At 43.0% G+C, this 15,288-nt stretch overlaps 1 protein-coding gene across 1 annotated transcript; it reads right to left on the bottom strand.

Moving 5' to 3' along the window:
- Nucleotides 1–13,282: 13,282 nt before the first annotated feature.
- LOC143693444 (uncharacterized) lies at nt 13,283–15,288 on the bottom strand. The gene is made up of 2 exons (XM_077174689.1): nt 15,090–15,288; nt 13,283–14,106 (listed from the first exon to the last, which is right to left on the bottom strand). The coding sequence occupies exons 1-2, from the start codon at nt 15,274–15,276 to the stop codon at nt 13,967–13,969; spliced, it is 327 nt and encodes a 108-aa protein (XP_077030804.1). The 5' UTR covers nt 15,277–15,288; the 3' UTR covers nt 13,283–13,966.

Here is a 15,288-nt window from a genome sequence, read left to right as displayed (position 1 = left end):
TACAGTCTTTCAGGCACAGAAAGCAATCCTGCACCAAGAAGATCCCCTCAGGGCTGTACACAGATTAATTCACTGTGTCTCAGTATTGATTAAGATGCAAACAACATGTTTTAGTGCACAGGTTTTAACTTGCTTCAAGAGAGATACCTCATACAAGATCTCATCAAAGAACAGCAATTTCAAAGTCACCATCAAAGCACAAATGAAACGCAGAACAGAACACTTAGAATTATCAAGCTCAAAAGAGGTCAGAGATGCCTGAAGTTTGCATGCCAGCAGTAGTTTATGCCTTGTGAAGTAAAACCACCCAATTACACAGAAATCATTAATTGGATTAGGAAAATGCAGGCATGGGTTCTTCTCCCAAAAGATGATCTCTTTCCTCCTCCCTTGCCATCTGTGACCCAATGTGACTATGAAGAAACAGTATAGCTGACACCAAGCCCTGAAGGTGTTTCCAAATAGATTAATTACATGTTGAGAGAGCTATTACTCTGCATAGAAGGCAGATAACAAAATAAAACTTGTTGCATGTGTTGGCAAATATTGTGCAACAAAAAAAGCACTACTCCTGGCTCAAGGAGTTTCCTTCACCTCAGTGCCATCTCCAGAAGCAGGTGGCCATGCCCATGCAGTTTACTCTCAGAAAAATCAGTGGTGAGATGGAAACTGTATGAATGTAGAAGTTAGTACTAGTCCAGAAAAGCTCTGTAAAATACAATTCTGTATTCTGCTTCCTTTTATGGACACATGTAGATATCTTAGATACAGCAAAACCAAAGCAAAACATTTTCCACCACAGATTTTGGTTTATTTTTCCCACTCCAGACTGGCAATAAGAAGTGGAAGTGGCTCAAGTGGCTCTGACTCAATGCAGGCAGAGGTGCTGTAACACAGCTGCAGTCAAGGGAAAGCTGGCAGACATAACAAGAAGCTACAAACCCCTCTGCCAACACATCCATAAGATCCAGGAACCTTAGTGCAGTCCCAGGCTGCTCCTGGATACCTTGCTCCATTGCAAATGAATTTGTTTTCACTGTAATTCATTTCAAATGAATTTGCTTTAGTGTTAGAATGAGCAGTTATGTTCAAATGCTGCTTGCAGTTTACGCAATTAAATGGCCAAAGGTTGTTTTTTAAATACTATTCAGTTGAAGCTGTTAAAAAAAAAAATCCTTCATGAAAATGGTGTCCTTATATTCAATGAAAACAAACGAGGTATTTCCAGAATACCAGTTCTGGAAATTCTAAAGAAAACTCCAGAATCCTAATTCTGGAAATTCTGGTTTGCCCTGAATTGCTCTTGTGATGTGACATTTTGGGTGATTCAATGAAAAGCGACAACTTAATTTAATTTCAAGTTATCAAACATGTATACATCTACATATTGGGTTTTCAATAGAAAATTAAGGAAAATGTAGATCAAAAAACAGTGAAATATATGGATAAAAGGCCTCTGCTATTGGAATAAGGTGTTGATTACTGTGGGGGGGGGAAAAGGAAGCTCAAAAGGCTAATAAAGATACATTTGGGAGTTAACATATCAGTACAACTTCAAGAAAAAGTATCAGTCATCTCCTTTGTTGATCCATGTTTCCCACATAAGCCATGTTCCCTTGGTGGCTGAGCAGTATGAGCCACAAGGATTCATCAAGAGGATGAGATCAAGCTGAGAGCTTGGCTTAAAGGGAAAAATATGAGTATTACATACATGAATAGTGCCCTTAAGTGATAGTGATTGTCAGCCTGACCAGTGAGTTGGATTGGCTCATTGCCCAAAGTCTTAAATAATGAGGAGCAGAGGAAAAAGAAGAGTTAGCTTCCATGAATTTTTAAGCTGTCAAAAGAAGGTCCAAAAGCCTCTTTCCTCCCTTTCAAAGTGCTCCCTCCACCTGAATAAGGAACTTTCAATAAAGTGAAATACAGCAAAACAAAATAAAAACTCTGAAAAGGCAGGCAAACAAAAGAAGTCACTGATCATTTGGAAAGGCACCTAGTTATGCCAGCAGGAGACTAACTGGGAGGAGATGAGAGAAAAATGTTTCTCCCTTGTTCAGGCTGTGAGGAATTCAAAGTTTGATTTCTTCTTAAGGTACTCCTCAATAAATAATGGTAAAAAATTAGTGGCAGCATCTCTCTTTATGATCAGAAACTGTCACAGGCTGTTACCAGAGAGAGGATGAAAAGTGTCATGAACACTAAAATGCAAACCAATTCAGCTGAACAAAATGTACACCCTTTAATCAATAGGTTTAAGGAAGGTATTGCATTACATCTACACAAAACACAGACATTTAGCTGCATACTGCAAAATATATTTGTTATCCTGAACACAGATGTGTCTGTGCTTTTCTGCTATACCTAAACTCTGGCTTAGGCTTCAATAGGCACAGCAGCTATGGGGTTGTCCATGGATATAGAAGAATGTTCCACACAGAAGAATTTGCACTCTGTGTCTGACAAACTACAGGAGGCTCTGCAAAGGCTGTTTTTTGTGAGGGGTCAGAGCCTGGAGCAGTGTCTCAGTGGTTATTCCACACCATGAGATGGTGGTTAATCCATGTACACATCATCACTGCAGTCAGGAGTAAGGAACTCTCACTTCTGGGAAGAGGGGAGTGACTTTGAATGGAAAACAGAGAAATAATTCCTGTTAACATACTTCAATATGGGGTTTTTTCCCTTACATTAAGATATTAAGAGTCTTTAACATAGGCTAACATTTTAGGAGCACATTGAAAACACAAAAACAGGAAGTCAGCTATAGAAGGCCAAAAAGAGACTGAAAAGAGGTAGAACTACTAGTTTAATTAAGTAAAGACCATTTAAGCTGAAAGTCTCTCTAATGATGAGTTCCAGTGGACTTTGGATAACTTTCCAAAGGAGGAGGTTGAAAACTAATCCTGATCTATTCTGAATTGGTGGCAGATGGAAGAAATATTTTTTTCTTTTTAATGCTGACACTGGAAACTGGCACATGTCAGCTTCTAACTTTGAATACTACAGTACCAGATACACTGGGGTTTTTTATCCTTCAGACACGTTATTTCTGAAGCTCTGCCATTTTCAAAAGGTTTTTCAGATTTTATGAGCAGACTAAAAGAAAGGCTCCCTATGAAAAAAATCTCAGCCTCAGGTGTCAGACACCACACCAACACTTGAAAACTAGCATCAGGAGCTGCCAATAATCCATAGGAAACTCTCCAACAAGTTCCTAGAAAACAGAAGGGGAGTGGAAAAATGTGATGTTGCTGACAGTGATCTCCTCCTGCTCTTTAGTAAGTGGAGACACAGAGTGTCAGAAGCAACACAGAAATACTATAAACCCTAAGCAGGCAGCAAGCAGCCTTCTTTGAAGAAAATAGGGACTTTAAGGACTCCAGGACTACTTCTGCTCATGCTTTACTAGTGCTTTGCAAGTGTAGAGAAAAAGCAGGCATTGCACCAGTGAGGAACAGCTGAAGGAACAACTCCAGGGGAAGTAGGGCAGTCAACAGGACAAAAACTGAGCAAAGACATCAGAAAAGCACGTGGAACTCAAAATCCAAAAGAAGATGTAAAGGAGCTTCAAATTTAATAGCAAACCAATAATTGAAGGAAAAGGTAAGCAACTGCTGTCAGGACTCAGGAGATAGGAATTTAATTTTTTTAGAAAGAATAGCATTAAAAACAGCCTCACAACAAACAGTATTTAATATAGCCAAAAGCACAGAAGTTGTATAAACCAATTTATGAGAAGCAGCTTGCTCCTTTTGTTTAAAATAATCAATGTTAATCACATCCTAAGGTAGAGTCAAAAGTTCTTTTCACAGAGCCAGCAAAAAATAATGCTGATTAGATTTTAAAGGAACATTTGAGACAGTCCCCCCAACCCCTTGCTCTTTCTTCATTAATATTCATGTCGGTGGCAAATCCCCATTAGGAGGACGTTCTTACTTCCATCAAAATCAAGAGGGCAAACAAATTTCCTTCTGAAAGAGTGGTTGCCAAGGTTATTTGAGAGGATATTGGCTTAGAAGATCCAGCTTCACAGATGATCCACACTGTTTGGGGCACCACAATATTAAAAAGATATAAAGCTATTAGAGAGCATATAGTAGAGGAAACGTATTGTATTTGAATATCTGTATAGAGGCTTTGCCCCGGAGGTCCCGGTTGCCCTTGATGGGCTGCAGCTGCGATGTCCTTAATTGGGCTGCAGCTGTGACCAATGAAGATGACTGGGATAAAAGAGGGTGGGTTAGCCAGTCAGGGAGAGCCTTGGAGGAGCCCTGACCTGAGAGAGAACAGCGTGCAGCAGAAGGAGTCAGTGCAGAGCTGCAGCCATGAGAATATGCCAAAGAGGTATGGACTTTAGAAATCTAATAACAACAACATGGGACTCTAGAAATAATAGAAGAACAACAAGAGCATCCAAAGGAGGCTACAAAGATGGAGAAGGGCCTTGAGGGGAAGCTGTGTGAGGAGCAGCTGAGGTCCCTTGGTCTGTTCAGCCTGGAGGAGACTGAGGGGAGACCTCACTGCAGTCACAGCTTCCTTGTGAGGGGAGCAGGAGAGGCAGGCACTGATCTCTGCTCTGTGGGGACAGTGACAGGAGCCAAGGGAATGGCCTGAAGTTGTGTCAGGGGAGGTTTAGGTTGGATGTTAGGAAAAGGTTCTTCCCCAGAGGGTGGCTGGGCATGGAACAGGCTCCCCATGGCAGTGGTCACAGCACCAGCCTGGCAGAGCTCAAGAAGTGTTTGGACAATGCTGTCAGGCGTGATTCTTTGAGCTGCCCTATGCAGAGCCAGAAGTTGAACTCTGCAGATCCTAGCGGTCCTTTCCAATTCAGGATATTCTATGATTCTTTATCTATATATATATATCTGTGTATACACACACACACACAGATGTACCCATAGTGTCAAAGACAATGCTCAGGAACTGCAAATGCCCCAAACTTGAAAGTAAATAAATAAAAGGAAGTCAAAATAATATTCAATTTTCTCTGCCATTTAAGGCAAAAGGAGACCAGGCAACACCAATATAATAACTTAAACAAACTTAATGACTCAACACACTGAGGCCACGTTTCCAGAATTACACCCTGCTTCTTCAGGAGAGAGAAAAGGGCCATGGAAAATCCACTGCCACTACCAGAAACAGGAGAGGGGACTGAAGCACCTAAAAAGGAACCCTAAAAGAAACTTGTTTGGAAAGAAAAGGAACATGGACATGGCCCACTTGGTTTTATGTACAAAAGGTTTTAAATACAAAAGATATGGCCAGCACCATGGTCCTCAGCAAGAAGGATGATGATGCCCTGTTTCCTTCAGCTCCGAAAACTGCAGTGGCAGGTGCAGCCCCAGCCTCCTGACATCAGGACAGAGCGTGCTTGGAAGCTGCAGGGCTCAGCAGGGAAATGTGAGGTTGTGCTGTGTTTGGTGCAGCTCTGATACCCAAGGATGGCCACGCTCTGGGTCCCTTTCATTAAGCGCAGGCTGATATGTAGGGGTTGATGAACAACATCTGGCAGGAATGACCAGCTGCAGCAAGGAAAGCTGGCAGACAGCTTCAAATTACCAAGGTCAGGGTTCACTTAACATAATTAGTATATTGTCCTTTAATAGTCAGTTCTATGAATTTTAGTTTCCACAAAATCAGTTTAGTAGTGAAAAAATTCTCAAGTTTCATAAACCTCTTTAAGATGACAACTAAAGATTGTCAGAAAAAAACCCTCAAGAACAAAACAAGAGAAACTTGGAGCAGAACAGATATTTTTAAACAACAGATGTACAGACTTGCTGGTATTCTTGTTACACCAGTTTCTTCTGAGTGTCAAAATATTACGGTAGTCAAAGACACTGAAAACATACACCAAAGATCAGGTGTTTGCCTCAGAATGGCAGGATTGAGATGCCATAGTATTTCTCACTGTTTCTTCTCACAGAAGCATCAAAGTCAGAGAAACTGACTTGTGATGTTTCAGGGCTTGCCATTAAAAGCAGACTGACAATCTGCAAGTCTGCCATGTGGACCAGAGATGGATGTAAAAAGGGAGCATGTGAAACACACTGGGGGAAAAATAATCCACAAAAAAGGTACAAAGCGAGAAGTAGTTCTCACGGAAAAATGAAACCACTGCCTAAATTGTTACTGAGAGTTAATACACTGTAAATAATGTGGGATTTTACCCAAACATGTGAGATGTATCACTGCCCATAATGCTCACAGCAGCTCCAGCCCTGACAGGGGCTTGGCCTCGGGGTGCCCCTGTCCCTGTACCCAGAGCTGATCCCTGTCCCAGCTCTGCTCGTGCCTCTGGGCTGCTGGGGGAGATCCCTGTCCCACTACCAGCCCTCACAGAACCAGGACAGACCTTACCCTGAAGTCTTCCATGTAGAAAAGAGAAATTTGAATCCTCCCCTTTTTTTTAAAAAATAATTGAAAAATATCAGTTTTGCAGTTTCCTATGTATCTCAACCAGGTACAACCTTTCATAGAAAAATAACCTCTTCAGCTGAGGAACATAGGTTTTATAAAAAGCCATAATGATTTGGACCACCCAGACACAAGCATGAAATCAAGTGCTCATGTTCCTGGATAGGATGCTTTCACCTTCCCTTTGCAAATCTGAACCCATGTCATTAAAAATGCTCAAAGATTTGACATGGATTTCCACTGCTGACAGACCAAATAACCAAAGGATACACAGAGTTACCTATGTAAAAATGTGCTTCTGAATTGATTCCTCTCCATGATTTAAAGTTTCACTTCTTACGAAATTTTACTGTAACACACAAAAAAATGTGCACAGTCAGTCCTGCACAGTCAGTTTTCACTGACAGTGTGGTGTCTTGGATACAAAAAGACAATCACCATCATTCCCTGGCTGCTATTATCACTGACCTGTACTGGCCTCATTACATTGAGGAAAACAGGATGTTGTGTTTGGCAGGGAATCCTGGCAGAAGGCAAAGCGTCAGACAAGCTGCACACAGCAGCTCCCCAAGCACTTACCTCTGGCCACTCTGCCCCTGTGCAGTCACAGGCTCTCATTTGTAAGGATTTAACAGCAACCTGAGACAAATTCAACATTTGACACTAAGAAAACAGTCAAAGGCCAACTTCTAGCAACACCTGACGGTAACCCAGCTCACTGTGGGAACAGGAAACATTTTCTGGGAAAAAGCAGATATAGTACAGCTTGTTTCAACCAGGCCTCAACAGCCCTGTGCCTTGGCAAGAAGCTGTCAGCAGGAGCAGTCCATCAGCCAGCTGCTGATGGGAGCTTGCTGCTGATGTCAGAGTTTTTCAGGAGCCTGTTACAGGGCTGGAATGCTCTCATTGCAGGTGGCTGACAAGTAAAAGCCCAGAAGCTGCAGCGCCGTCTGAACTTGTGAGTTGCTGTGCACTGTGGTGCCTGCCAAGCCCTCCCCTCCCCTGCTCTAACACACACAAAGAGCCTCACTGCAATGGCAGGGATTCCTCACAGCTCTCTGCACACTGGAAATGAGAGGTGACTAGGAATTGAATGGCATGGTTTTAAAAGTAATGTTTATAACCCAAAAGATGAGTTCTGCATCAGCTCTGAAAAGGGCTTGGGAGGAGGGTGAGGAGTTTGATGAATGGAACAGGTGCCCAGGGCTTGGAGGTTGAACTTTATTTAAATCACTCATCTTTGCAGCCATCAGGTCTTACTTTTGTCTTCCCTTTGTGCAGTTCTGTTGCCATTTGTCAGCCCCACTTACCATGGTGCCTTCATACAAGAAAGGCTGAGAACATTTTGGAGAGCATGGCTTCCTGTGAACTGGAACCCTGAACACCATCTACACCACAAAATCCATTAATAATACTTCATTTTATTCTCATATGTCACATACTACAAGTTTGATCTTTTTCCATGCCCTGTCCTGCCTTCTCATGGTCTTTGTGCAGTAAGAGAAGCTTTGTTAATGGCAGAAGAGTAAACAGAGACCAGGATTGTACTTTAGAGACAACATTCACCCATTGCAAATAAATGTAAGCCATACTCCTTGTGATGGGCTTACAAATAGGGAAATGTTTTCTAACTCAGATTGAGGACTTACTTTCAATTCCTTTGGCCTGACCCATTTTGGCAAACCAATTTACTCTTCCAATAGGGAAATGAGCTATAAATCAATATTATCTTTCTGCAGAGTTAAAAGCTGCTTTTTATTACACACAAAATATTTATGGCTTTTAATGCATATTATTGCTACAATGTCTGAGTGATTTTATAAGTATGGCACATATTAATGATTTGACTACAATATGGCAGACAAAAATATTGCAAAAGAATGGGTTTGGATAAGAATAAACCAAAAGTACTTAAAGGGCTGCAGTGCATGTCTCATGCTGTTCCTGGTATCTAAGAGGTCTGAAATGCCTTGGAGACACTAAAGGTACAGTTTAATATTCTTGGTTTTGACATGCAGTTGGAGAGAGGTACAGAATCCCCAATCAGAAACACTTATACTAAAAACAGAGCCAAAACACAATTCAGGTGTTCCAATTTCCAAAAAGATGACAAGCTGTCAGACAGTCAAACACTGCAAGCTTCCAGAGTGCTGGTGAAGCAGAGGCATCAACAACACTGCTGGCATTCCTACAAATGCTGCCTTCCCTGATTAAAGAAACACTCAGGATTTGATGCATTTGACTGGAAATTTCCCTAAACTCTAAGTCAAAGTAAGTTTCCAGTTATGGTTATCTCCTGTTCCTCCCAGACATGTATTTCCTACCTCATTATAATAAATGTCAAGTACCAACAAGAAACTCAAAATATTGTTCCAGACACCCACCAAAATGGATGCACACCCAGAAGCTTTAACTGAAGCAGTAAGGAGAGCAATGGAAAGACAGCCAGAAGAGCACACAGGAATGCCCAGAGCCACAACCAGGTCCAGGTCACCCCTTTTCAGCTCCAAAGAGAAACAAAAGCCACCTGTAGCATTTCCATAACTAAATACACACACATGGTGTTACTTGACATGGTGCAATGGCAATAACTGAAGCTGAATGAATGTTTTCAGTCAAAGCTCTCTGCTCAAACCATATTACAAAGAGGATGCAGACACAGGCCAACCAATTGTTTTAATGTGACTAAAAAGAAATGAGTGCTGCAAAGCTGAAGCAAACTACCAGTCAGATGCCTTGACAAGAAACAAGTCACCTGTTCAGGTGACTTCAGCAAGTCATCTGGTTTTTTTCTTACTACAGTAATAGGAAAGGTACCTGCTTTCAGCACAGGGCACTCACATCCACTCCTTTCTCAGACAAGTATGGGAAAGACCTTTTATATTTTTTGTTGGGATGGTTTTCTTATTGACACATTTCACTACAACATACAACTCAGGTGCAATGTTTCTGGTATCTGTCCCTGGGCAGTTTAGAACAGGGAATGCAAGCCAATGATTTTAATCTTCAGGAATAGCTGTACAGAGGCATGTTAATTTTGGGCTCTTTCACTAACAAATCACACAGTGTAACTAGAAAGCCACAATGGATGGACTCAAGACAGGCAGACTCCTACTGAGTCGTTATATTTGAGTTGACAACTCCAAAGAAAACTCCAACAGGCACAGGCTCACAATTTAACTGAGGCAGGAGCTGGGAGCATCATCTTCCCCCATCTGGCCAGTCAGCATCAGGAAGTCTGACAAAAAACCTCTGAAGAACGCCAGGATGGAGCACAGACCCTGGCAGGTGAAAACTCTCTTGACACAGCCTAAAAGGAGACAGACTTTGCAGACTGAATCATGTTGCCAGCCCAAGCTGGTTAAGTGCAGGCTTTGGGTAAAGCAGGCAGCACAAGATGGCATGGCTGCCAAAGCCTGAATGCAGCACTGCTTCCAAACTGCAGTGCTATTCTTAGTGCATGTGTGTGCAACACATCTAAATCCAGCACCCTAAATAACAATGGCGTTTCCTCAAAAGAACAGGAAGAGGGCGAGAAGTAGGGAAGAAAAAAATCAGATGTCTTCAATCACGCTGCTCAAATTATAAGGACATGTGTCTATTCAGAGTTGTGACAAATTTTAAATTTTGGACAACAGGAAAGAGTTTCCTTCCGTATCAACACCACGGTGATTTCAGAAACTTCAAAACAAGATTAACTTATAAAACTTCTAAATCATCCAATCTTCACATGTGCAGTACTCTCACACATGCATTTTTTATCTACTGCAAGATCTGAAGCAAGTGATAGCACTAACATAAAATTTAATGTTTTATATCTTACTGCAAAGCTGCTGAAGTTTCTTCTGTGTCTCCCTGAAGGACACAGCAGCACATCACAAATCAAAGATGTATACACCCATATAGAGATATTTACTCACCAGTTTCAAACAAGTGAACGCAATCAAGAATCTTTATGACACACATCCTGCATGTTTCAGTTGTGGGTACTCTTTTCTTTCCTCAAAAACAGCTCATAATGACCTGCTAGTGTCCCACAAGAACAACCCCAAGTACACAAAATCTCAAGCATTCTTTGTTTTTCAGGTCTATGCATCAGGCAGCAAAACTTGGGTCTTTTAGAGCAGCCCACCTGAACTCCACAGATATCATCTGTCCTTAGCTGAAGACATATTTTCACTGAGCAAGCAAAAAAGCATGAAGTTATACAAATTATTTGCTCAAATGGCAAAAACCTTTGCCAAAAATGTCCAGCCACCCCCAGCTTGAGCTGCACAGGCTGCCAGAAGTTCAGCACTCTGCCATGGCTGGAGGTGTTTCCTTCTCCCAGCCTGTAATTTGCCCTGCACGCTGCCAGGAGGGGATGGCAGCTCTTCCCAAATACTGAGCCCATGCTCAACAGCCAAAAGGAGGGCAGTGAGGATATGCAGAAGGCTGGAAGAGACAGCACCATCCAGAGCAGCAAGATGGGACCCACCCTCAGTGCTTATTTCACATTCAAATAGCACAAGAGGGCACAGGAGAACATCCAAGAAAAATTCATGTGAATCATGTCCTGATTTTGCTCACTAGCAGGCTCCCCTTCCCCCAGAGGCTTGTGATCCCCTGTCACCTCACAGCCAGGGATGCTCAGCCAGGGGAAGGCAGGACACATACTGATGGCTATCTCAAGTGCAAGCTTTTTTACACTGTAGATGTTTGGCAAACCTTTGTCATGCCAGACTCACTGCTGCAGTGGACCAAAATAAGGAGTACAGCAATTTACAGACATGAAAAAAATTGTCATTGATGCTTCTATGGCACCTCCTGTACCACCTCCAGTGCTTGCCCAGACTTGGCTACCCAGGACATTAAATGCAGTTAATTTGTCTGTGCTTTCTGGCAAGGTGTATTTCACTTTGAGAGAAAGGCCAGTTCACCAACTCATCGAAACATCCTTAATTTCACTCTCTGTTTATGTGATCTCACCCTGGAGATTTCAGTTGCACTGAAGCCCCCAGGTGCTGCTGAAGAGTGAGCAGGCTGAGCAGAGAGGAGGCAATGACCTGATTATTTAAAAACCACTCAGGAAGAAATGTACTGCTTTGGTAATGCTTATGAAACTGCAAGGAGTTTTCAGTAGGGAATTACTACAGCTCATGAAAACGCTCCACTTCACACAGGAATATATGAAAGCAGCATCAGGAGATGAGTTAACATTATTGATTGATATTAACATGACATATCTGCTATGCCTGAGAATGCTGCTGGAAGTCTTATTCATATGCATCTATCCAGGTAACTGGAGCTTGTTTAGACAGAGCCAGCCCATCCAAAGCATAACTGTGGATGAAGCTGTGCCTTAGAACACCTGCTTGTATTCAGAACATCACAGAATCATAGAATGGCTTGCATTGGAAGGGATCTTAGAGCTGATCAAGCCCCCTGCTGTGGACCAGGACACCTTTCCTTAGACTCTTCATTCCCATGCTGGGTTTTGTGCTGTGTTTGGCCAGCACACAACACACCCAGGTCTGTGCCCACCACGGTCATGAGCAGCACCCGCAGCTCCACACTGGGTCTGGTACATACAAATTGTCACCCAGAACTGGCAAGGCAGCCAGCAAACTGTGTTTAGAAGAAAACCACAACAAAAGAACTCGCAACTGACACAACAGGCCCCACCCTTGGCAGAGCAAGGGCCCTGGAGATTGCTTCTGGACCATTCTGCAGCTTGGTCTGATGGAGTAGGAATCAAATCATTGTGATTCCAGTTTTTTTTTAAGCCTGCCATTTGACTTTAAGCAATCCTAAATACTCTCTTCCTTCAGTTTTGTCCTCCTATCCTTTGTCTATTTATAGTATAAACACCACCGGGTGAGAACTGCCTCTCTCTGAAGGGCTGAGGCACTCAGCAGTCTCACTCACAGATGAACTCTCGACCTAGCACACAGCTTTGAGAACTACCATTTCCACAACCTGACTTCCATCTACTCATATTTAATCCAGAATATACATCGGTTATAAGCATATGGTGCTTATGTATATATTGGGTTTTTTTTAATTCAATCTCATACAGCTTTTGAAAATAGTTCCATAATATTACATGGTTCTCAAGTGATTTTAGTGACACCTCTCTCAAGGCTCATGGCCCCTTCACACCAGTACCCTGTTCCAATGCACACATCCCATTCATTCTATCATAGATAAGCTTTTCTTTTCATCTACCAGTAGTGTAAGACACAACTACCACAGCCTTACATCACACAGTGCCACTTGATTTCACCTTCACACCCCCCAAATACTGAACAAGTGATCCCCATAAAAATGTACATATGGACAGCTGTACCCTCCCCAACACCACAGAAAGTCACTGAAGAGCTCCAAGGGCACATTTCCCTCTTCAGCCCTTAGGGAAAAGGTTTTACACTTGTTTTAACTTCCAAAAGCTGCATCTCTAAACTGTTTTTGAAGAGAAAACAGACTTTCCTCTGAGTAGTGCCACTAGAGAGGTTTTGTCAGTGCCTTATTAGCTTTGAATGTACCAACATAAGAATCCACAGCATCTTTTCAAAACTTGAAAATACAGTTAAAACAGCTGCTGCTTCAAAGGCTTTTAAGTATTTTAAGAATTTTAATTATTTGGATATTTTTCAGTTTTCTTTCTTATGCTGAGCAGATAATTAGTTCAATTACAATTTCCCAGGTGGAATACTGGCTTGATTTCTACTTTCCTGCCATCAAGAAATTGATAGCAGAATTCTTAGGGCATGAAAATCACACCTATTTAGTGTGGTGTTTAACACAGTCTTTGGAATTGTGGAACACAACTTTCCTACACCAGAAACTTCAGTGTTACCAAATTATGAGTTCAAGAGCTGATTACACTATTTCTGATATTTAAAGAACAATCTGCTATTGAATTACAAGCATTTTGCATGAATCCAAACAGGCTGCTTGGCTTTGCCTACAAAGTGTCAACATCTTGGTAAGGGTTCAATAAGCTTGTGCCTGTATAATCAAGAGGGCCCCACACACACACGTGCTGAGGAGATTTTTTTTAAGTCCATTTTAGTTTACTTAATGGCATTCTGTACCTAGTGTGCATGGTTATATACCAACACAGTACCATTAGAGAAAAACCTATTAACAGTTTCACTAGATTTCATACTGGGAATAAAGATCTGAAAGAATACCACATTTCTCTACTAAAAATAAACAGAAGAAAAGTAACATGAAACATTCACTTAATATTAGGGTTTACAATTACAGTTGCTGAGGATTTAAGCTCTTTGGAGCCTTTGACACTAAGCGTAAGGAGGAAATTGGACTTTCAAATGAGTGAAAGACGAAACAAGCAGGCTTTTGTGCAGCCAACTTGAAGATTACATGCAAAACTTAAGACTTTTGAGAATAGAGAGGTTACATTTGTCCTTTAGGAAAACAGAGGATAGGATATTAGCATCCTCTGTAAACTACTTGAAGACTGACATTCACATGAACCGCAAACTAAAGCATTTACTCATCTTCCTAAGAAAATAAAGAGAATTTGGCAGTACAATAATCCTCAGAGAAATGCCAGGACAGGAACTTCTGTGGTCTTTGTTGATTTAGCAACTGATGTGTCCAATACTTTAGTGTTTGGTAAAGAAAGAGCATAAACGTGCGCTCCAACATCTTTCATCTTGGAAAGAAGCCACTTGCAACCTGCCAACAAAAATAAGGAACGCTAAACCTCAACTCACAAATACCACCACTATGCCACTTTACACCCCTCCATGGACAGAACTACATATTAGGCAGGGATAGCTCCAGGAAAGAATAAATGGGTATCACCAACACCTTTCTCGCGTGTTCACTGCTACCCTCCCTTTCACGCCAGTAACACACCTCAGTTTGAATCCATACCCACTTACATGAAAGGCTCTGTTCTGACCACAAATTCTCACGGACTACACGTGTTAAACCACAACCAGGGCATGCCAGTGTACACTGGCTTTGCTTGCTGTGCCTGCCAAATCAGAAGTGTTTAACCAGACACACCTGCTTTAGAACAGGCAGAAACCACATACCCCTTTCCTTTTGCATGGAAAAGGAACCTAAATTTGAGCTCATTTCAAATTTTGCTACAGGAAATGCAAACAATTAGAAGTGAAATAGCATCAGCATGCATTTTTTAATTTACTAGCTGCCTAAGAAACCAGGCAGACTCACCCATTCATTTTTCCTATTAAAAACTGATATTACCTTGCTGCATGCAGTCTCACCCGGGCACCAAAAACTGCTGAGGCAGGGCTGGCCCATCGCACTTTGACTTTACACTTAGGGACAGCACAGAGCCTCTCTTGTTCAGGAGCTTTGAGCGGGTGTCACCTCCTCTCTCCGAGCGCCAAGGTGGCGGCACGGAGGTGCAGATGTGAGAGGGAGCCGGGGGCTGCCGCCAGCCCGCCCCGGCAGTGCTCAAACCCGGCACGGCTGGAAGCTTTCCTGGCACCCATTCCAGTAACAACCCGGCTCTCCACACCCAGGACGCGGCTCCATCCGCGTTGACGGACAAAGCCCGGCGGGCCGGCAGCGAGCGAGCAGGACGGGCCCCCGGCCCCTCAGGCTGCCGCGGACACCGCGGCGCTCCCGCCGCCCCCGGCCCGGCCCCGCTCCCGGCCCCGCCGCCCCTTCCTCCCCTTCCTCACCCTCGTACTCCAGGCTGGCCCGGGCGCCCAGGGCGAGCAGCGCGGCGAGGCGCAGCCAGCAGCTCCCCATGCTCCTCACGGCGCCTCTGCCCGGCCCGCGGCTGCGGCAGCAGCAGGACGAGGACGAGGAGGAGGAGGAGGAGGAGGAGGAGGAGGAGGAGGAGAAGGGGGCGTGTGACGGGGACATTCTCCGAGCGGC

The sequence above is a fragment of the Agelaius phoeniceus genome, chromosome 2 (assembly GCF_051311805.1).
Source record: "Agelaius phoeniceus isolate bAgePho1 chromosome 2, bAgePho1.hap1, whole genome shotgun sequence".
Classification (NCBI taxonomy): Eukaryota; Metazoa; Chordata; class Aves; order Passeriformes; family Icteridae; genus Agelaius; species Agelaius phoeniceus.
This window is presented reverse-complemented; position numbering and strand designations above follow the sequence as displayed.

Bases quoted from the DNA above. Each gene is read 5' to 3' on its own strand.
- LOC143693444 (XM_077174689.1), bottom strand. From the start codon at position 15,276: ATGTCCCCGTCACACGCCCCCTTCTCCTCCTCCTCCTCCTCCTCCTCC. The intron at 14,107-15,089 runs GTGAGGAAGGGG...TTTTGTTGGCAG, and splicing joins GGCCAGCCTGGAGTACGAGG to GTTGCAAGTGGCTTCTTTCC.